General features: G+C 41.6%; 3 protein-coding genes across 4 annotated transcripts; all 3 read left to right on the top strand.

Annotated features, from left to right (window-relative positions):
- Nucleotides 1–519: 519 nt before the first annotated feature.
- Nucleotides 520–4,641, top strand: LOC121680075 (alpha-synuclein-like). Of its 2 annotated transcripts, none has more exons than XM_042059246.1 (6): nt 520–739; nt 1,071–1,214; nt 1,540–1,569; nt 2,136–2,275; nt 4,208–4,294; nt 4,406–4,641. In XM_042059246.1, the coding sequence occupies exons 2-6, from the start codon at nt 1,094–1,096 to the stop codon at nt 4,415–4,417; spliced, it is 390 nt and encodes a 129-aa protein (XP_041915180.1). In that variant the 5' UTR covers nt 520–739; nt 1,071–1,093; the 3' UTR covers nt 4,418–4,641. The 2 variants fall into 2 exon arrangements, with proteins under 2 accessions (XP_041915180.1, XP_041915181.1); XM_042059247.1 differs by having other exon boundaries at nt 525–739; nt 4,211–4,294.
- Nucleotides 4,642–9,249: 4,608 nt separating this feature from the next.
- On the top strand, nt 9,250–11,446 carry LOC121681041 (vimentin-like). The gene is made up of 3 exons (XM_042060656.1): nt 9,250–9,808; nt 10,186–10,839; nt 11,189–11,446. Exons 1-3 carry the CDS (start codon nt 9,337–9,339, stop codon nt 11,221–11,223), a joined length of 1,161 nt encoding a protein of 386 aa, XP_041916590.1. The 5' UTR covers nt 9,250–9,336; the 3' UTR covers nt 11,224–11,446.
- A 4,453-nt stretch (nt 11,447–15,899) lies between these two features.
- LOC121681047 (vimentin-like) lies at nt 15,900–22,172 on the top strand. Its single transcript, XM_042060674.1, has 3 exons — nt 15,900–16,470; nt 20,944–21,597; nt 21,920–22,172. Exons 1-3 carry the CDS (start codon nt 15,999–16,001, stop codon nt 21,952–21,954), a joined length of 1,161 nt encoding a protein of 386 aa, XP_041916608.1. The 5' UTR covers nt 15,900–15,998; the 3' UTR covers nt 21,955–22,172.
- Nucleotides 22,173–22,895: the final 723 nt, after the last annotated feature.

The following is a 22,895-nucleotide window of genomic DNA, read 5'->3' on the forward strand; positions in this document are numbered from 1 at the left end:
AATGATGGAGACAGAGTGGAATGACGTGGAAAACAATCAGCTCAATGAACAAACCTATTTTTCTGAAAGATGAATTCCTTTTTAAAAGCAGACCTTCTATCAATTCATTACTAACCATTCAGTGACATTTATAGCTTGTGTCAGTCACAAGGGAATGCCATTTTTATATGAAATCCAGTGAGAGTAAGACATGTCTCCAGCCATGAGGACCAGCTGTGTACATTGTCCAGATCCCATTGTTCCCTTCCATAACTGACTCTGTTATGTTTTCACACACTTAACCTATCCCAAATGAACTTTTATTTCACCCAGATTCAATTATGGTAAGATTAATTCATAATAAGATCAATTTGTATGAATTTAACAAAATTAGGCTTGGCATAGAGTAGCCTATCTTTATATCTCCAAAGACAAACAGGGTACCTCAATTATTATCATTGACACACACACACACACACACACACACACACACACGAATGGTTGAGCTTGCACTCAGAGTGACACAAGCATGTGAGACACAACCATCAGGCTACAGCCACCGGGCTCGCATACCATCCGCGCGCACATCCGAGACACCAGAGGATCAGTTTCGGGTACAGGGGACATAAGAACAGATAGGGTACATCATTTATAACGCACGTGCGTTTAGCCTGGAATAATCCATTTAGACGCATCGAGGGGCAACGTCAAATTTGATATTCATTACACCAGGAATCTCAGGGAAGAAAGAAGCGAACAGGTGGGTGAAGAGTCTTCAACGTCCGTGTAATTATCAGAAGGCTAGTTGGATGCTTTTGACTCTTGACAGGCTATGTTAATGTCATGCAATAAAGATACCCATTAGAAGTTCACAGTCCTTAATTAAATGTGCAAAATGTGGTCTGTAGCCTATCTGTGAATGTTAACCTTAACACAGGTGCATGGAATTTTACTGTGTGCTCGTGGGGATAGCAAACCAGTTCAGCAAAATAAACTGGATTTGAGAGATGAGTAGGCGGTGACAACTCGGCACCAGACTCCGCGTGACAAAGCAACAAACTTGCCATTACTAATTGTACACGTCTTCTTAGGCTGTTGTCCATTTGGAATTGGCATGGACGCGTTTAAGAAAGGACTATCAAAAGCCAAAGATGGTGTTGTGGCGGCGGCGGAGAAGACTAAACAGGGAGTGACAGGAGCAGCTGAAATGACTAAAGATGGGGTCATTTTTGTTGGTACGTGATATTTACCCAACAGAAAGCTAATATCTGTCTTTAATCAATTAATTTACTCAGCAGTGGCAATTAAATGTTTGTTTTAAGTTGAATCATACTACATGAGTCGGTTGACTTCAATTGACAAAATAGATTCCTATCTGAATGCCTTGAAGCAAACTAGCCAGTTCCATGTAGCCTAGTTTCCAAGTGCCATGTTCTCGTCCTTATAGCCATTGAATGAGTGGGGCATTCTCACAATAATTTACTTAAATGTGATGTTATTATTCTTTGTTTGGTTTGTTAAAGGAACAGACTAATGTTTTTTTGTTTTTGTTTCTCATAGGTTCTAAAACAGTGGATGGAGTCACTACAGGTAGGCCTAAATTCTGACAAATGTCAATGCTTTAGATGACTGCAAATCATTAATTTGCCACATTCTAATGTAAGATCTTTAGAGTTAACACATTTTACAAACTGAGACACAGACTGAGATAATTTTGTTTTGCCTCAAGGTATAAAGGTGTCATTTTTAAATAGCCTATTTTACTTTCTGCTCAATATCTAAATAGATAGGCTAATCACAGACCACATTCATGTAGTATTTCTATCCATGATTATCCATGATTGTATTTACCAAGTGCAAGATGAAAAATCATCAAACAAGCTGTGCATGGATGATGGATGGACAGATAGACAGAAGTCCTGTTTTTAATCATGTTTTAGTAAAACGTGTCATGTTTATTTTTCAAACTCAGTGTTTAACATGGTATACAGGTGGTTTGTGATTGTTAAATTAGGGTGAAAGCTTTAGAAAATAATTTAGAGCTATTTCTTTCATTACATTACAACTTCAATGATATACTCATTCTAAGACACAGAAGGCAATGAGTTCATTTTCTCCTTGGGCTGTGTGCTTATTTCTCTGTGTCTGCCTTCCAGTGGCTGGGAAGACTGTTACTGGGGTGTCACAGGTGGGTGGTGCCATGGTGACTGGAGTCACAGCTGTTGCCCAAAAAACGGTGGAAGGTGCTGGGAACATTGTCGCTGCAACAGGACTGGTGAAGGACACACCAAAACCAGTGAGTACATATTCCATTTCTGTCCTTTTCACACATGAATGACCCCATTTTGTCTCCATGACAAAAGCCCCCATATTGATTACATTAACCAGAGGTGGTGTTGGCTCGGGACCTGTCAGTGTCTGGGAATGACTATTCTCAGGTAACTGGAGGAACTTTTGTTCCTTGTTTTTGTCAGGTGGTGCTATGGTCAAATAGGGCCATTATGTTCATCATGGTTATATTTCAAAGTTAACAGACTTGGCTGAATAGAGGTCGTTATGTTATCAGGAAAGTGATCCTGGGATTTGCCCCACGACTTTGACCCTGGGATTCCCCCATCATTGTGATTGAAGACCAGATGCACGACCATCTGTAAAGTGGCCTGCACATCTGTTTGAATGGCATTGCATTTGTGAGAGCAAAAGCACTAAAGCCTGAATGTGGAATTGAACACTGTACTCAACAAGGCGTTGTGTTTTTTATGTCATATATTTGGAGATTAGAGGTTTCAATAGCTGCCATAAACAGCAGGTTTGTTTCATTGACAGTAGGACAGTTACAGACTAGTCCTTTAGAATGATCCATACATGTAGAATGAAGCCAGTGGTCGCTTTAGTGTGTTTTATTGCATATATGACTGTATATGAGAACAAAATTGGAGGTATGGCATTCAGATGTCATTTCAAAGGATATGTTGATGTAATTAAGTTTGGATATCTTCATCAGTGAAAGGGAAATAAAGTAAGCATTGTGATTGCGTTGGGCGGATTTGTAAAATGGCCAGATGTCTGCCAGGTTTTTGGTAAAGAATTATGCAAAGTCATCAGCAGTGAAATTGCTGGGAGTTGCCGTGAGGAGGAAGGTTTTAGGAATAACAATTCCTTTCCTTTCATTTGGGGCATCAGGTGGGACGTCAGCAAAAATCAATTTTTACTTTCATCTGTCTGTCCACATATGCCATCTAATGGAGGGAGTGACGGACGGTGTGTCAGGCAGAGGATGGAGGATAGGAGGAGACAGGAAAGAGTGTTGAATAGATGGGGAACATAAGATATGATCGCTCTGCTGTAGTGGTTTGATGGCTTGGTCTACAATTCTGATGAGTCGTGTAACAAAACAATCAAGGACAAGACTATGTTAAAAGGTTTGGTAACTGTCAGTGTTAGTGTAATGTGAGATGAAAGGTGCCTAGACAGCCTCCTGGTGATGGGCTGTAATGAGGAGGCAGAGGCATGGGGCAGTGGGGGGCAGTGGGGGGCAGCAGGCACGGTGGCACAGTGGCTCCGCGGCGCCCACTCCCCTTTGTGAACAGATGGAGAAGCAGTAGGCGGTGTTAAATGAAGAGGCAGGAGACGCTGCACATTAACTATGTGCTGTCTGTCTGTGATTTAACACACACACACACACACACATATATATATAAATACACACACACACAAGCAAGCTTTCACAAAGCACATAAATAGGTACTGTACATAAATAGTGTATAGGTGCTTTTACTGAAGATATTGACCTGCTCATAACGAAAAAAGGTTTTACAACAGTCTTTTACACATCTGGAAATGTAATGGGTACACCTCATTCTCATCGACACATATTGCACTGAAGACCTCCCTCCACACACACTCACAATCAGACACACACCTGCCTGTGTCTCATTAGAGAAGGTCATCTCAATGGCAAACAGTAATCAAGGCCTAATCTTCACAGCATGTGTCTTGTGTTGTCTGCTCCTCTGCTTGGATTGGATAGCTCTTCATCTCAAGGCAATCAACTCAGGAAATGCAAAGACTTTCTAACAGCATTTTAACCAGGATAATTTATTTTGAAGAATGCAAAAAACAGGCCTACAGTATGTGTAACTAAAATGAATCAAGGGAGTCTCCTCATCCACATTGTTATTATTTGGATGCTGCGGTTGAGTGAGTAAAGGCTGTACTTGTGTCCAAGCAGGATGAAGAGGCCAAGGAGGCGCCAGTGGAGAATGCAGGGGAGTCTCCGGCTGAGGCTGACAACAGCTGTGACAAGGCCACTGAGGTATCCATATCCATTTTCTTTTGTGTGATACATTCATTTTCTTATGATGTTCTTTTATGAATGTTATGGTCTTAAACCAGATTTTTCTGATCTATTTTCTTTATCTCATAGGACACAGAGTGATACTCATTGTGTTGCTTGGAGTTAAGAGTTCAAAGACAAGAACATTCCATGTTCCATGCCAAGTTCCCTTTTACTGCGTTGTGGTTCTCCATGGATTTGGTTTGGTGTGTCTCTGTGTGTGTTTGAGTGAAAATAATCCAGGTATGTGTGAAAGTGCGAGTGCATGCATCTGTGTTGGTCCATGTCCTCTGTTAGTCTGTACTGTTAGTAAATTTGAAAATCAATCTGTCCCTAAAATAATTTTGTTCCATTAACCAAATCAAACATCCATGAGAAATTTGAATTCTGTTGATGTTTAGGTGGCCCACCGAGCCTCTGAAGTTTCCAACTAAAGATGTCCATAAAGCTAGGCTGAAAATATCATTTTTTTTCTTAAATAACGGCAAAAATAATGGGTTTAGCCCTATAATGTAAGTTGGAAGTTGAATATGAATATGGACTTTCCGCATCATTTGGTGTGATTTGTGTGTCTATCTGTATTACTTCCTGAGATATGGCAGTAGTGTATATGTTGGGGGAAGCAGCCAGACCAATGGATACCTTGTCCTAGCTGAATTACTGAAGCTAAGCAGGGGTGGGCCTGGTTAGTACTTGGATGGGAGACCTCCTTGGAAAAACTAGGTTGCTGCTGGAAGTGGTGTTGGTGGGTGGTCAGCAGGTGGCACTCTTCCCTCTGGCCATAAAGATCGATCCCAATGGCCCAGTGCAGTGACGGGGACACTGTACTATAGGAGATGTCGTCCTTCGGATGAGACGTTAAACCGAGGTCCTGACTCAGTGTGGTCATTAAAGATCCCATGGCACTTATCACAAAGAGTAGGGGATTCCCCGATGTCCTGGCTAAATTTTCAACCTGATCTGCCCCCCTAATCATCCCCCACTGTAATTGGCTCATTCACTCCCTCACTCTCCACCTCAAGCTGGTGAGTGGTGAGCGTTCTGGCGCATAATGGCTGCCGTACATCACCCAGGTGGGTGCTACACATTGGTGGTGGTTAGTGAGGTCCCCCTTTCCATGTGAAGCGCTTTGAGTGTTGAGAAAAGCGCTATATAAATGTAACGTGTTGTTGTTGTTGTTGGAAGATGCTATAAAAATTGCCTTTGCCAGGCATTTTCAATAAACAGCATGGAAGTAAACTATCAATAAAAGCTTGCTGTCATGGGTTTTCCCAGTACCAAGGTTGGAAGGTTGGAAAACAATATACATGTGGCCCACGTCGATGTAAAATACGTATCATATTTGAAAGTTGCCGTTTATACTATAATCCGATCAGTCATTATCATTTCACATTCACACGATATTTGCTGATTCCCACTTTGTTCTGTTTTCTGATGAACCATCCGAAAGATACCACATGAAGCACCTTGACGACAGTTTGGAAGACGGGATCCAGTGATAATCGAGTCATCCTGAACAAGGCCACTGCCCAAACCAAATATCCAAGACGATTGTCTTGTAGACAGAGTACATTTTGAAGACTGGATTGGCATTAGGCTACTAATACACTCTTCACTAAAAGCCATGTTGCAAGAAAGTTCATGTACTGTAATCCTGTGTGATACAACTACTACTCTACACTAAACAAAACATTCCCACGCATGTAGCCTATATCTGATTTGGAATTATGGGAACACCATAGCAACTACAGTTAAAATAAAAGATTAATGACAAGTGTTACAATACACATTAAGGTGTTTTTCATCAAAAAACATATTATTCAAAATAGAAAAAAAAAAAAAAGTTTTTCTGAGAAAAATCACGTATGACAACATAAAGAAACCCAATGTTTATCCAGTGAGCTGTGTGCTTTATGCCCTTAATACAGTCATTATTCAAATAACTACTGGATAACAAATTGATAATAGTGAAATAATGTGAAATATACCCCCATAGTCCCCCATATTGCCAGGCGATTTCCTAAATTTGGCAACAATTTCGACCATTCATAAAGGTTAATGGTGGGCCACCTAAATATTATCCAATTTACTTCAAAATTTACCAGGAATGTTTTTTTTCTCATTGGAACATAATAATCACAGGGACAGATTAATCTGCATATGTCAAGACGGATGATGCACCCTAGTACGTACTGTACGTGTACATGTATCTGTCCCTGAACCAGGTGCTATCTTACGTGACTCCCTCCCACTAAGACAGGTGTCCTGGTCAGAGGAGAGCATTTGCTCTGTGGAATTTATCACTCTGGGTTAAAAAAGAAAATGTCTGTGAGATAGTGTGCTAATTCACCTCTAATGCTCTCAATTGAAATGGTGAATTGAAAACATATGGTGTAAAACAAGTGGCAACAAAAACTTAAGTGTCTATATAACTATGTATGACATGAAGTTACTTTTCAATATATTATATTTTTATGTGTTAGATCTAACTGGTGGGTACTGCTGAGGTACTTTTATGTAGAATTATATTTTCTATGTTTACAAAGTTAATGAATAGTACATGATATCTGATACAAGTTGCATGGAGTAAATGCTGTAATTTGCCTGTTACATTATTTAAAATGCTGGATGTTAAATATATAACAAACAAATCAACCATTGCACTGCCTATTGTACAGAGTGGAATAAAGACAATAATAAATGGCAAATTATGACATGAACGTGGACAGTTTTTTTTGCCAATATAGTATATTTGTCATTTAATTGTGATCACAACTCATATGTGAATCTATGAAAACAATTGTTAATGGAGAAAGGGTAGTGCAGGAGGGCGGTTTAAGAGAATAAGATAGTTAGCACTAATCAAAGCAGTGTGTGTAGGCACTTTGCCTTTCAGGATACAGAATCTGCTATCTTGATTTCAGTGAAACTTCTCTGTGAAAATGCAAAATGAGGAAAAATACTGTTGAACTCATTAATGAAATGTTGCATTATTGGTTCATAGTGGTAGACATGTATTTAAAACATTCTCAAACTAAAAGAAAATTCAAAAACAGTATTTCATACACAAAATAGCAGAAGCAAAATAAAAATGGATCGGTATCGTTTATGCATGAAGGTTCAAGGTGCTTTGCTGGTGATTCTGTTTTTGTGCCTTTGGTTCTTTGGTTGGGCATTCAGGCAACTGGCAGCAACTGGGTACAACATGCGGCATGTTTATGACTGTTGTTGCATCCTGAGTCATATTGTGCAATGTTGGGATTGGTTGTTGATTGCCAATTGTGGGAAATGCCCTAAGGACAGGGAATTTAACACCTCTTGTGTGTGTATTTGAAAAAAGAAGGTAAAGCCAAAAGGTTCTATATTCTGGCCAAAAGGTTCTATATTCTGGCTAAAATGTTCTTTATTCTGGCTAGCAAAGTTTTTGAAATGGCTGATAGGCAGAGCCTGGGATTCCCACTGTGCACGATAACAGGAGGAGTGGTGGGCTTGCATTGTGGATGGTCGCCATGACAATGTGACTGCATAGGCCCCATGGCAATTAACATACGGCCTAGAGATTGTATCAGCTCTGCCTCAAGAATCCCCCAGAGGACTGCGGCTAACACTGTACAGGCCTAAGAAGATAGAAGGTGTTTCATTGTTTATATACAGTAGAAACTGCTATTCTGCAAAAACAATGGTGTGTTGGACTCTCAAAAAATGAATTCAATAATAAATTATAATATACATTTATAAAACTATGGATTGATTGCTTTAGGACATAGGATAAGGATAGGATGATATAAATGAGACCAACAAACATCTTGCTCCAAAGTAGAGACATAGCTTAAGGATTTTAAAACTACGATAATGTCATTAGTGGCAATACACACAAAAAATGAAAAGAATGACTAATGATTACGTGATGAAATGTAACATTTTATTTCTGTAATATGACTGCTAAAGTAGTGGATATTAAAAGATTAAATTTTTTGTTTTTGTTTAAGATTAAAACACATATGATGTTTAAAAGATGAATATACACAAAATACAGTTTACTGCTGAACTTTTCCCCCCTTGATAATTAAGATCATAATTACACCACAGACAAATGTAAACAGAAAGAACAGTGAACGAATGAACATATTTCACATCACATATTTCCCCTCAGAAAAGACATCATCAAGAATACCTATACCTAACACAATAAAAACTCTAAACTCTACTTGCTTCTCCCTTTTACATTTTCTATTATGATATAGCCTTTTACATTTTCTATTATGATATAGTTTTTTAACTATTTTTGAAGAAGAGTGCCTTGGATTTCCCTTTTTTCTACACTTATTTAAATTCCCCACCCCTGAGCACCCTGTATTTTTTTGTCTTTCCAAGATACTTCAAGGAACATCAGATTCAATTGGTGGTCTTGTATTGGTGGTATTGTAAAAGAACCAGAAGTATCACAAGAAAACAAGAATGAATTCATCTGTGTTTTCACATTAAAATACATATATAATATTTAAGATTACTGTCTGACATCTTGAATCATTAGATGGAAGATGGAATGCTCCTGTCATGTTCTAAAGATGCAGATGTTAGCATGTATATTGAGGGCAGGGTTAGTTGTAGAAGCACGACGTCAGTGTTTCCCAGTGCTGCAGAAAGATGCCCTGGCATCCCAGTGGCTACTCTGAGTGAGAGGACAGTGTAAAATGGTGAGCACACGCGCAGACTTTGCTATGTTACAGCAGGTCGTGAGGGCTGCTCAGGCTTCGTGTGCTGCGCCACTAACAATGCAGTGCAAGCTAATGAGGTGTGCGGCCCAGGCCCTCCAGTGGGGTGTCAGGATCCACTTTTAAAACGTGTCAAAACCCTGCGAGAGTTTCAAAGAGGGGTGTGAGATTCTTAGTAGCCCTTTATAAGCCAAGGGTCCAGCACTTGGGCAGTCAGTAGCAAGCTCAGCCAGCACCTGGGGAACAAGCAAAGCAGAGCTCCTGTGGTGGAACTATTACCCAGCTAACAACACAAAAGGCAGAACCATGAGAGGCTCCTCATATTCCCAGAAGTCCCTGTCGGTCAGCGGCTCCAGTCGAGTCCGGGTGCAAAGTCCATCTCCTTCCCGCTGCAGGGGCTCCTCCTACAGCCGCGGCCGTGCTGGGTACCAGGGTGGTGTGTCTGCTGTTGAGGTGGGCACCGAGATCCACCAGCAGCATGCCAACGAGAAGGAGGAGATGCAGGAGCTGAACGTGCGCTTTGCCGGTTACATTGACAAGGTGCAGGCCCTGGAACAAAGGAACGCCCAGCTGCAGGCAGAGCTGGCCGCGCTGCAGGGCCGCTTCAAGGGAGGCCCCGGTGGGCTCGCCGAAGAGTACGACATCAAATTCAAGGAGATGAGGGACCTGATTGAGGCTTTGACTGCTGAAAAGGGTGCGGCCGACATTGAGAGGGGTTACATCGAGGAGGAGGTGGAAGTGTGGAGGCTCAAACTGGAGGAAGAGCTGGCCCTCAAAGGTACACTAACAGGGATGAGGAAAATTAAAATCTTGCTGGTTTTTTAATACCTACTGTACATAATAACAAATGGCTAATCTGCTAAACTGTCATCATTCAGTATACTGTACTTGTGTCTTCAGATAACAGAGGTAAACAAATAAGAGGTGATGTAGTTTAGTGAAACAATACAAAATGTAACCGTCGTACTGTTGTAATGCTAACCATATGCAACCACATTTGCTTCCACTAGAAATACTGTTATAGTAATAGTTAGTGATATAACAAGATGGTGAGCTGAGAGCAATTCAGATGTGAGGTGTCTAAAGGTCTGAGTTACCAGCTCTATGCCAATGTAGTGCCATGCTGACCATCTCTCACCCAATCTGGCATTGCAGAGGAGGCGGAGATGATCCTGCGAGAGTTCCGTCAGGACGTGGATAATGCCACACTGCAGAAAGCAGAGCTGGAGAAGCGCGTGGAACAGCTGGTGGCTGAGATTGAGTTCCTGAAGAAGCTGCATGATGAAGAGGTGGCTGACCTTCTGAAGCAGATTGAGGAGTCCAAGGTCACTGTGGAGCTGGACTCAGACCGCCCTGACCTGGCTGCCTACCTGCGCAACATGCGTGCCGAGATCGAGGCCGTGGCCGCTCGCAACGTCCAGGAGGCAGAGAAGTGGTACAAGGGCAAATTCGACACACTGAAACAACAAGCTGGCAAAGCTGAGGACCAGATGAAGACCATGAAGGAGGAAATCACCACCTACCACAACCAGGTGACCGACCTGCAGAACCAGATTGATGGCCTGAGAGCCCGCAATGCTGCTCTGGAACAGCAGCTGGAAGACATGGAGGCAGCTCACCTGGACAAAATGGCAGGGCTGGAGGGCATCATTGCTCAACTGGAGAACCAGCTCTGCGAGACCAAGATGGAGATGAGCAAATACATGCAGGACTATCAGGAGCTGCTGCACATCAAGCTGAAGCTCGACGCCGAGATCGCCACCTACAGGAAACTGCTGGAAGGCGAGGAGAAGAGACTGGGAATCTCAGGTAAGGCACACCGAATAACTACACTCAAGGCATAACAGCACTTTTGAGTCCCATGTTTAACTTCTGAATCTTAAGATCTTGAAATTCCCCTTTTCAAACATATAATGGACAAATATTTTGATGACCTGATTTGCATTAGAGCGTCACACCAAAACTCCTCAGAAAAGACATTTTCAAGTGTCTACAAAACAAATTTTCACAACTAATCACTTATGTTAACATTTAATTGAGATGTGCAGAGGACAGCCTTACCCATTACCACTTCTGTTGTGCTCTGGGAGTAACCAGAAAAGATTAGAATCAGCATGGCTTGAAATATTAATGCTCTCTGTGCTTACTGCCTCCACAGGTGAAAGCCACACAGCCATCCAGGACTCTGCCTAAGGACCTCCACCCCTCCCAGGACACACCACGCCTGTCTGTCTGTCTGTCTGTCTGTCACTTCCAGAGACCCAACACCGCAGAGCACCCATGTGCTGCTATGCTCTGGCTAACTCATCCGTCTGGGAAGCCCACATTCCTTAAGCCATTTTGAGTAACAGTTAAGATGAGTTGCAAGTGAAGGTGTTCCCAGCTGCTACTTCAAATAAAGCTTGACTTCAACGCACTCCCTGTTTTCTGTGCTTGGGTGTTTGTGTGTGTTTTGGGTGTTGCCAGAGAAATAAGACATTTAGGAGGGTTACTGAATCTGCAGTAAATTACAAAGAAAAGTACCATTTTTTTTTCTAAATCTACACAGTGCTGTGCATAAGTTATGACACCCATTGACTAAAAAGAGCAATACAAAATATTTTAGAAATTGATGTTAATTAAAAAAAAAGATACTGATTTTCTTGAATGAATCATGTATCGTAAATAAATACATGTTATTCCTTAAAATACAGGGGGCATAAAAAAGGAACCCCCATGTTAATTTCCCATAGAGGCAGACAGATTTTTTATTTTCGAAGGCCACTTACAGTATTTCATGGATCCAGGATACTATGTGTCCTGATTAAGTTCCCCTGGCATTTGGAATTAAAATAATTAAATTACGCCCGCATCATCACATACCCTTCAGATTGGCATGGGGTACTTCAAACCAGCTATTAGGCTAACTGAAATAAAACCATACCAATCTCTAGGTATGGTGAAGGGTGGGTGTATTTTAATTCCAAAGGAACTTCATCAGGATGCATAGTATCCTGGATCCATGAAACAACTGGCCTTTTTTAACTGGATTTTTCATTCTTCTTTTTAGTCAACTTTAGCATGGGTGTCTTAACTTATGCACAGCACTGTATATATACATGGTGATGATACCAGACATATTATGTTACATCAAAGAGCAAACATAAACACTGTAAAAAAAAGAAAAAGTCAGGGCTGTCCAATTTATCAAACCATATTACATTACAATTACATAAAACTGTCTAGTTTTGAATTACCACAACCTTATTGTGTTCAATTAGTCATTCCAATTGAGCAATCCCCATGTATCTAATTGAATCACATATGGTAAGAGTATATACTGTGGGAAAAAAGATGATGTGTCAGTTACTAAACCACAAACATGAAATTAAACAGATGTTTTAAACTCTTCTTTCAAACATAATGTTATTACATTTAAGTTGTCATTCTTATAACTGACATATTTTGCCACAGGAATGGATTTATCCAACAGAATCATGTAAGATCAATGTGAAGCCTCTAAGTGCTGAACCAGGAAGGCAAATGTACACATGGGATGCCTTGGTGTCACCATTTTATTGTGCTCCCAAATGCATGAGCCTTTGCAAGAACACTGAGATAATCACACAGCTGTCAGTGTTGCTAAAAGTTCCCCCCCGTTTTTTTTATTGAGAGTTATGCTTACTGTAGAGACTAGGAGAAATGTGGTGCTGGGTTGTATGGTATGGTATGCTTTGAAATAAACCATGAATTGTCCCCACCATGACGGTGTTGAGCATGCAGAAGATATCAGTGGTTTCACATCAAGTGTTTTTCATCATAATGACTGCTTCTGAGTAAACTGTCAGGACTTTGATCAAGTTTTGCATGAATCAATGTTATAAAGAAATATGCTGCATTCATTTTAGACATTTCATGTATGTGCAACCAATGTACATATTAAAATTAAGTATATCCAATGGGTTATGTATTTCAGTGTACATACACAGACACAAACACATACAGGCACCATTAAAACAAAAAGAAATGACATAGTGATTGCCTTTTTTATGTCAGTATTGGGTGTCAGCCTATGAGCCCCATCCTCGACCTGGTATTGATAGGTGGCTTAAATTATCTATGCCGTCAGAGAGAGATCCCCATGTTTTATAAAAGCTGCAAGTAGAACCTTTTATATAAGGCTGAATTTGTTGTATTTATGACATCTGTAGCATGGCCTCTAATCTTACTGAGATGGGAGTCCACAGACACCCCCTAACTTGGTTCCCTCCCTGATAAGGTATTCTTTCTTTTATGAAGTTAGAAAAAAATAAGACATACCATTAAGGGGGAATACAATTGAAGAGGGAGAATGCCAGCCAGAGGGGTAAATCACTACTTCCAAGACTGACAAGATTTTAAGGTTCAGTACTCATACGGACTTGGACAAAACCAAAATGTGCAAGGGATGCCAGGGTCATCTAACTTGGTCCAGTGGGTGTGGTGACCTCTCTTGCACTGAGTCAGGCCATGCTTTGCTCATATTGAGGAGGTATGCACACGACGCAGAACAGAATCTCATAGCTCCTCTGGAATCTTCTCACCTAGGTCCTCCTCCCTTTCAGTTTTAATTGTGAATCTGACTGTAAATGTAGGAGATTATGCCTCTAACATTTGGAAGAGGCATAAAAAAGGGAGTCAATGAGGCAGGTAGGAGAAGTATTCGGAAATTGAGGGAATGAAGTACAGACAAAGCTACGTATATGAAAACGCTTTTCTAGTCGATTGATATTTCTCAGCCAGCTGTGGGAATGATGGAAATGAGTCATCAGCATTCAGGTTAGACCACAGACTACAGACCATGCACCGTCTATCAGCAAACTCCTAAATATTTCACTTTCATATTCAAAAACCTCTATACTGTATATACAATCAACCTATCCTACAGCAATGTTTCAACTGGAACTGATTAAGGAATTGCAATGTAGGAACTAGATTAAGTTACAGGAACTAGAGGCAAAGATCATTAGACCATGACTATAGCCTAACTGCTAACATATTTTAACAGGTTTCTGAGCAGTTGCTATCTACTGATCCCTGTCCAATATTTGATCTACTGATCCATATCCAATATTTGAACAGGTTTTTGTGCAGCTGCTAGTGTACCTAATGATCCCAGCTCAAGCATCACTGGTCTTATGGATGTGTGTCTACAATGCATGTTTACTAAATATCTCGGTGATAACATGAATTAAATGTGTCTGGGAGCAATTACAGAATTAACACAATTGAAATTCATTAACCAACAAAAAATCTTCTAAAAAGCAGAACTTCAAGGAGTTTGGAAACTAATTGGCTATTCACACAGGGAAACATGTTAAAGTAACACAATGCATGAATTGGCATTTACCCTTGGTGCCAATTTTGAATGTGCTGATGAAGGTACAGATTTTGTGTCATTTTTAAAGTTTGTAATTTTTGAGGAACTGAGTACCCATTTTTTTTCCTAAATTACAGGGCAATTTCCAGTAGATTCGTAGCCTGCACCAAAAGTCCTATTGTTTCTGTAAGGATTATTATTATGGCGTTATCCTGCCGGCCTTTGTCTTTTTTGAGGTGGTTCCCATAGGCGACAACTCAGACGAAAAACAAAGTCTTGCTCCTGGCCAATTCATGTCAAATTTGGCATACATCATGTCAAAATGTTCAATTTCAATTTAATTTAACTTATAGAGCGCCAAAACATTACACATGTCTCATGGCGCTTTACAGAATGTTAGACAATCATAGAAAAGAAAAGAAGGCCCATGGGTAACAGGGGCGAGTAAAAACTCCCTACAATTGGAGATACATATAGGAAGAAACCTCAAGCAGATCCACGACTCAAGGGCCTGACCTATCTGCCTAGGGTCAGTTACAGAACAGTAAGGTCTGCTGTATACATGATAAATGCATAAGTTAGTCAGATGTAGAGAATAGAACATGGTGTTTAAAACCACCTGAGGTGTATGTTACAAGAGGTGGGATGGTTACATATTCGGTATGATAATGCATGAATCCTATTTAGTGTCAGAAAGTTCAAATATTCCAGTGTAGGAAATGGAATTGTCCAGGGGGATTAGGAGTTGTCATAGGGCAAGTGGTGGGTCGCTAGGCTGTACGGGCCAGGAATCCAGGCAGAGTTGTCATAGGGCAAGTGGTGGGTCGCTAGGCTGTACGCGATGATAATACGCGATGATAGGGCAGTTGTAGGGATGGGAATTCAGGTGAGATGAGGGCCAAACACACAGATGGCTGATGACTGGTGATGGTGTACCTCAAAATGTTGCTGATGTTAAATTGTGAATGAATTGTTGATATGTAGAAAAGTGTCGAAATGGTAAGGAATGATGTTGGATTAAGTTTTTTTCAGGTGGTTCCCATGGCTGAAAATTCATGAAATTGCACACATATCAGTTGTCACAGTTAATGCTCAGGGACAAAAGGCTTGGCCCCAGGTGTGACTGAGAACTGAGTCTTGTGCTTGGCCTATAGAGTCAGCTACACACACAAAATTTGGTTGGCATGTGTGCAGGGATTAAATTGCTGGATTTCGATAGCCGATCAGAATGCAGGTTTCCATCAGCCGATTAGATTGCTGGATTTCGCCTGGAAGATAAATCCAAACAGGGCAAACATGACCCCAACGCGCCAGTGTACTGTGTATTGTCAATAAGATGTGTTGTGATTTATAGAAGTTGAGAAGAGAAGGCATATGCATTTTCTTTCAAGCAAATATCTATCTATTAATAACAGTAACATCTGTCTGTCTTGTCACAATCCACATTTAAAACGTGTCAAAACCCTGTGAGAGTTTCAAAGAGGGATGTGAGATTCCTAGTGGCCCTTTATAAGCCAAGGGTCCAGCACTTGGACAGTCAGTAGCAAGCTCAGCCAGCTCCTGGGGAACAAGCAAAGCAGAGCTCCTGTGGTGGAACTATTACCCAGCTAACAACACAAAAGGCAGAACCATGAGAGGCTCCTCATATTCCCAGAAGTCCCTGTCGGTCAGCGGCTCCAGTCGAGTCCGGGTGCAAAGTCCATCTCCTTCCCGCTGCAGGGGCTCCTCCTACAGCCGCGGCCGTGCTGGGTACCAGGGTGGTGTGTCTGCTGTTGAGGTGGGCACCGAGATCCACCAGCAGCATGCCAACGAGAAGGAGGAGATGCAGGAGCTGAACGTGCGCTTTGCCGGTTACATTGACAAGGTGCAGGCCCTGGAACAAAGGAACGCCCAGCTGCAGGCAGAGCTGGCCGCGCTGCAGGGCCGCTTCAAGGGAGGCCCCGGTGGGCTCGCCGAAGAGTACGACATCAAATTCAAGGAGATGAGGGACCTGATTGAGGCTTTGACTGCTGAAAAGGGTGCGGCCGACATTGAGAGGGGTTACATCGAGGAGGAGGTGGAAGTGTGGAGGCTCAAACTGGAGGAAGAGCTGGCCCTCAAAGGTACGCTAACAGGGATACAACCGGTTGGTTTATTCATATACCTGCATTATAACAAACAACAAATAGCTTATGCCCATAAATACCGTTTCCTGGCATCACTTGGGATATACTTGTGTCTTCAGATACAATGAGGTGATGAAAGAGAGGTAATGTAGTTTAGTGATACAATACAAAACTGTAACAGTTGTAATAAATAAATATAACCGCAAGCGGTGATTAACGGGGTCCAAGCAAAATGAACATGAGGTAGCATAGCTTTTTAGTTTACATATGCTTTGATTGTTTGAGCCCAGTTGTTAAAAAGAAACGTGATCGGATTTCGGTTATCGGATTGGATCAAATCTTGAAAATCAATTCTTGGTTTTAATCTGGACAAAACCTTCACTTTGTGTTGTTCAAAACTTTTGAGTTGGATTGGAATAAATTTGATCCATAAAATTAGGATTACCCTGTGCTGTAACGTTATAGTGTGCTAACCTCCACGCAACAGTACCCAACAGTATTCTACCCAACAGTATTCTAACAGTACTCTATTCTAGAGTGCTAATCTCCACAACCCAATAGTATTCTAACAATACTCTATTCTAGTGTGCTAACCTCCACAACCCAACAGTATTCTAACAGTACTATATTCTATTTTGCTAATCTCCACAACCTAATATTATTCTAACAATACTCTATTCTACAGGACTATTTATTTGTCGTGGATAAGATGAAGGGTCTGATAATGGAAGGCAGTGTTTCCCACAGAATTGAATTGTTTTTGTGGTGGTAGGTGAAGGGGGGGGGGGTTCTGTGTCGGAGTCAATAAGATGAACAGCCTATAATTATACAGTTATACTTGCACTACAAATCCATATTGACAAGTAGCTGTAATGTTATAGTGTGCTAACCTCCACAATCCAACAGCATTCTATTCTAGTATGCTAACCTCCACAACCCAACAGTATTCTAACTAGGGTTGGGTATCGTTTGGGTTTTATCCAATACCGGTGCTAAATCGATACTTTTAAAACGGTGCCGGTGCTGAAACGGTGCCTGAACCGGTACTTTGTTTTTAAAATGTTTTAAATTAAAATGGTCTAAAGCATGAATGGCTTTTTTTTTGTTGATAAGACAAATTTGAACATGAAATTGAACTGTTATATTCAATTTACTATGAATATCTCATTGCTCCTACAAATAATACATTTAAATGTTAAAACAGCTTTCCATGCATGCACACACAATGGTAAACTCTGCTTTCAAGTTTACCCAGTGTAGGCGGTTTGCCATAAGGTATGTTAAAACCGCTTGCCATAGAACATAGACAACTGCATTTGCAAGCAAGCTAATCTAACAGGGACTCTACTTTCCAGTTAATTCAGTGTGTTCCCAAATGCTTCAAGAAATGTCATGTCTTAACCCATAACACGCAATAGTTTTGAACATGTCAGGCTACATGTCGGTGTTGAAGTGTTTAGATTCCCAGCGCTAGCCTAGTCATTTTAACAGCAACTATGGCTATGCGCTAACACCAGTCAGCTGAGTTTAATTAGCGATAACGTAGGCTACAGAGATGGTTTCGTAGCCTCTTTGACAGCTCAGTGACATCAGGTATGTAACCTACATATTTATGTTTTTGCCAGCTAACTTTTAACATGATCTTCATACTCATTGTGATGCTATATGGGCCTCGTGTACATGAAAGATTAATAATCATGCCATTATGTTGTTTAGAACACACCGTGAAATAAAGTTTTCACCTTACAACTTTGCTGATAACATTTCAAATAAATGCCAGTTAGCGCATTAGCAAGGACATTGTGTAAGGTATTAGGCTGCTGTTAGGCTGCTGTTGATGTTGTTTCATAGCCTTTTGCTTGTGTGTAGTTAGGCACACTGCTAGATTTTGACAGGAGCTAGCGATATCACTTTAAAGTAAGCTACTTGGGCTCACGCAAGCTGTCAAACACTGTCCACTCGCCTATGTGGTGCACCCCTCTGGTTTATACATCCACTTATGTTAACTGTATCTGGATGTGTTGCTATCAGAGCAAGACGTTAGAGATGGTGCATGACATGCAGTGATGCCTCGTATAAAATAAATAAAATAAAACGCTATTTAAGCACCGAAATGAGGCACCGAAATCCACGTTGTTATTCGATGCAGTTACTACCGTTTGTGTCAAGTCAAGTCAAGTCGGCTTTTATTGTCAAATTCTTTACATGCACTGGTCATACAAAGAATTGAAATTTCGTTTCTTACTCTCCCATGCAGACATAGACATGCTTTAAATACAGACATAGACATACTATGGACATAGCCATAGACAATAAACATTAAATTAAAGTGCAAGACTGAAATATAGAACATGTATGTATCAAAATAGAAATATAGGACATATATATATATAAAAAAAAATAGAGGTAGTTGTGTTGTATATTTCTATAGTCTTAACAGTTACATGAAGTTTAAACTTGTGCTTGTGTGACCTGTATATTTACATTGATATGCAGTATGTAGTAATTCAAGTATATCAGGCTTGATGTGAAGCAGCAACACGTTTGGCTGCGCAGTCACAGTGCAGTTCCACATGGCGGTGTTGGGGGGGGGGGGTGGGTTTGGTAGACAGGATCCTAGTTTCCTAGGTTCCTGGTTGGCTGGTGGGTGGGGGGGGCTGTCAGTGATGGGAGAGTGGGTAGAGTGTTCAGCATCCTGATTGCTTGGTGGATGAAGCTACTTGCCAGTCTGGTGGTGCGGGAGCGGTGGCTCCTGTACCGCTTTCCAGAGGGCAGGAGGCTGAACAGTTCGTGTGCAGGGTGGGTTGTATCCTTGACAATCATTAGTGCTTTGCGGGTGAGGCGGGTGGTGTAAATGTCCTGCAGGGAGGGGAGTGGTGCTCCAATGATCCTCTTAGCTGTGTTAACGGTGCGCTGGAGGGTCTTCCTGTTCTGATCTGTGCAGCTTCCGCCCCACACTGTGATGCTGCTGGAGACGATGCTCTCGATGGTCCCTCTGTAGAATGTAGTCATGACAGGAGGCGTGGCACTTGCCTTCTTCAATTTGCGCAAGAAGTAGAGGCGCTGCTGGGCTTTCTTCGCCAGTGAAGTGCTTGGAGTGCTTGGAGTTTTTCTTTTTGTGTGTTTACCAATAAAAATTTGTGTGTCGGCACCGGTGCCATATTAGAACCGTGTTTCGGTGACCAACCCTAATTCTAACAATAATGCTTCAAGTGGGATTTGATCTCTCAACCTAAGGATCACCAGTACAAGGCATTATCCCACTGAGCCACTGTCAATCCTACATGTTGGCTAGTCACATTCACATGGTGAAAATGTGTATTGGTAAACACACAAAAAGAAACTCCAAGCATACATTTGAAAATAAAATGAAGGGCTTTCCCAAAAGAGTACACCTGAAAACTTTTTGAAATTCTGGGGCAATTAGACATTTGTAGAGAAGAACAGTAATGGATGAAATAAATATGATAGACTTAATGATGAATGAAAAATAGTAAACAAAGAAGTTCCCCTAAATGCCATAGAGTGTCTCAGCATTCTGATTCTTGGCAACTAATGAGTGTGAATGTTGATTGCCTGATGTCATTCAGGTGCTGTTCAATGGTGTGAATCTTCAATTCCCTATAGCATGTGCAGCTCGAGCCTAAAGGTCTAGCGGGGATTCAAACTCTCAACCCAAGAAACACCAGTACAATGAGAAATGGGCTGAGTGGTCGAACTTTATTGGCCTATATCTCTGAAATGGAACAACATATCCAAATTATTTTGATAACTTTTGTGACGCTTGGTCTAAACATTGTCTGTGAGAATTTTGGTGAAGATTTGATTATTTTTGAAGAGTGTGAAACTTTTTATGATGTTTGGCTTTTCCATGAAATTGTGGCAAAAGTAAACATTTTTAGACCATAAGACCAGGGCCAAAAAGATGCATCTGAGTTTAGAGATTAATATTATGAAAGAATTTTGAGTCTAGGTCAATCTGGTAAGGAGAAATAAGCATAATTAACTTTTTTCCCAATAGCGCCACCTTTGGGTGCAGTACCCCAAATTTTGGGTTATGGGTAGAGGGGGTACTGGTAACCATACCTGAAAAGTTTAGTGTTACAGTTTAGGCTGCAGTATGACTTTTACAGAATTTTGGCGAAAAATGAACGGTACAGAAACAATAGGGGTCCTGCAGCTACGCTGCTCGGACCCCTAATAATAATAATAATAATAATAATAATAATAATAATATAAAATCTATTTATATAGCACTTTTTAAGCATTGAGCATAGAATGTTACAGTAATGCTAACCATATGCAACCACATTTGCTTCCACTAGAAATACTGTTATAGTAATAGTTAGTGATATAACAAGATGGTGAGCTGAGAGCAATTCAGATGTGAGGTGTCTAAAGGTCTGAGTTACCAGCTCTATGCCAATGTAGTGCCATGCTGACCATCTCTCACCCAATCTGGCATTGCAGAGGAGGCGGAGATGATCCTGCGAGAGTTCCGTCAGGACGTGGATAATGCCACACTGCAGAAAGCAGAGCTGGAGAAGCGCGTGGAACAGCTGGTGGCTGAGATTGAGTTCCTGAAGAAGCTGCATGATGAAGAGGTGGCTGACCTTCTGAAGCAGATTGAGGAGTCCAAGGTCACTGTGGAGCTGGACTCAGACCGCCCTGACCTGGCTGCCTACCTGCGCAACATGCGTGCCGAGATCGAGGCCGTGGCCGCTCGCAACGTCCAGGAGGCAGAGAAGTGGTACAAGGGCAAATTCGACACACTGAAACAACAAGCTGGCAAAGCTGAGGACCAGATGAAGACCATGAAGGAGGAAATCACCACCTACCACAACCAGGTGACCGACCTGCAGAACCAGATTGATGGCCTGAGAGCCCGCAATGCTGCTCTGGAACAGCAGCTGGAAGACATGGAGGCAGCTCATCTGGACAAAATGGCAGGTCTGGAGGACATCATTGCTCAACTGGAAAACCAGCTCTGCGAGACCAAGATGGAGATGAGCAAATACATGCAGGACTATCAGGAGCTGCTGCACATCAAGCTGAAGCTCGACGCCGAGATCGCCACCTACAGGAAACTGCTGGAAGGCGAGGAGAAGAGACTGGGAATCTCAGGTAAGGCACACCGAATAACTACACTCAAGGCATAACAGCACTTTTGAGTCCCATGTTTAACTTCTGAATCTTATAATGGACAAATATTTTTGATGACCTGAATTGCATTAGATCGTCACACCAAAACTCCTCAGAAAAGACATTTTCAAATGACCACAAAACCAATTTATACAACTAATCACTTATGTTTATATTTAATTGAGATGTGCAGAGGACAGCCTTACCCATTACCACTTCTGTTGTGCTCTGGGAGTAACCAGAAACGATTAGAATCAGTATGGCTTGAAATATTAATGCCTCTCTGTGCTTAATGCCTCCACAGGTGAAAGCCACACAGCCATCCAGGACTCTGCCTAAGGACCTCCACCCCTCCCAGGACACACCACGCCTGTCTGTCTGTCTGTCTGTCACCCAGAGACCCAACACCGCAGAGCACCCATGTGCTGCTATGCTCTGGCTAACTCAGCTGTCTTGGAAGCCCACATTCCTTAAGCCATTTTTAGTTAACAGTTAAGATGAATTTGAACTAAAGGAGTTCCTATGTACTACTTAAAATAAAACTTGACTTCAATTCACTCTCAGTTTCTACCATGTTTCTGTGTTTGCGTTTTGGGTGTTGCCAGACATATAGGACATTATAAAAAGGATTTACTGAATCTGCAGTCACTCCTAAACATTTAAATTTCTTCATATTCAAAAACCTTTTTACACGGTCAACCTATCCTACAGCAAAGTGCAAACTGGAACTGATTAGGGACTGTACGATATTTAGCGGGGGGGGGGAGGGCCGGTCGCCAGACGATCGGGTTAAAAATGTTCTGCCTGGCCCTCCCCCCTGGTCAATTTTATTTTCCAGGGGCCTCCCCCCGGCTCAAAAAAATTCTCCTAGGCCCTCCCCCCTACGTGAATCAAATAAAACTGGTCGAAAAATGACGTTTACAAGGTTAAAACGGCCAGCAAATGTCATAAGCACACATACACACACACGGGGCTACAAACCAGTGTTGCGCGGGTTTGGTCACAAGCGGCCCGCGGTCGCCCGATATTTTAATCAACCCGACCGCAACTCGGACCGCGAATATTAATTAGGACAAAATTATACCCGACCCGCGATCCGACCCGCTTATTTACAAAATGTTAATGCTTTTGGTTATAGCCTGCATGCAGTAGTCCATTTCTGTAAAACAAACTAATTTATTTGCGAAACTTTATGCAGTAGAACTACACGCAGGCATGCAGGACATAATGTTTGCGCAGGAGAGAGAATGAGAATAAGAGCGCAAGCACGCACGGAACCA

This window comes from Alosa sapidissima, chromosome 13, assembly GCF_018492685.1.
Source record: "Alosa sapidissima isolate fAloSap1 chromosome 13, fAloSap1.pri, whole genome shotgun sequence".
Taxonomy (NCBI): Eukaryota; Metazoa; Chordata; class Actinopteri; order Clupeiformes; family Clupeidae; genus Alosa; species Alosa sapidissima.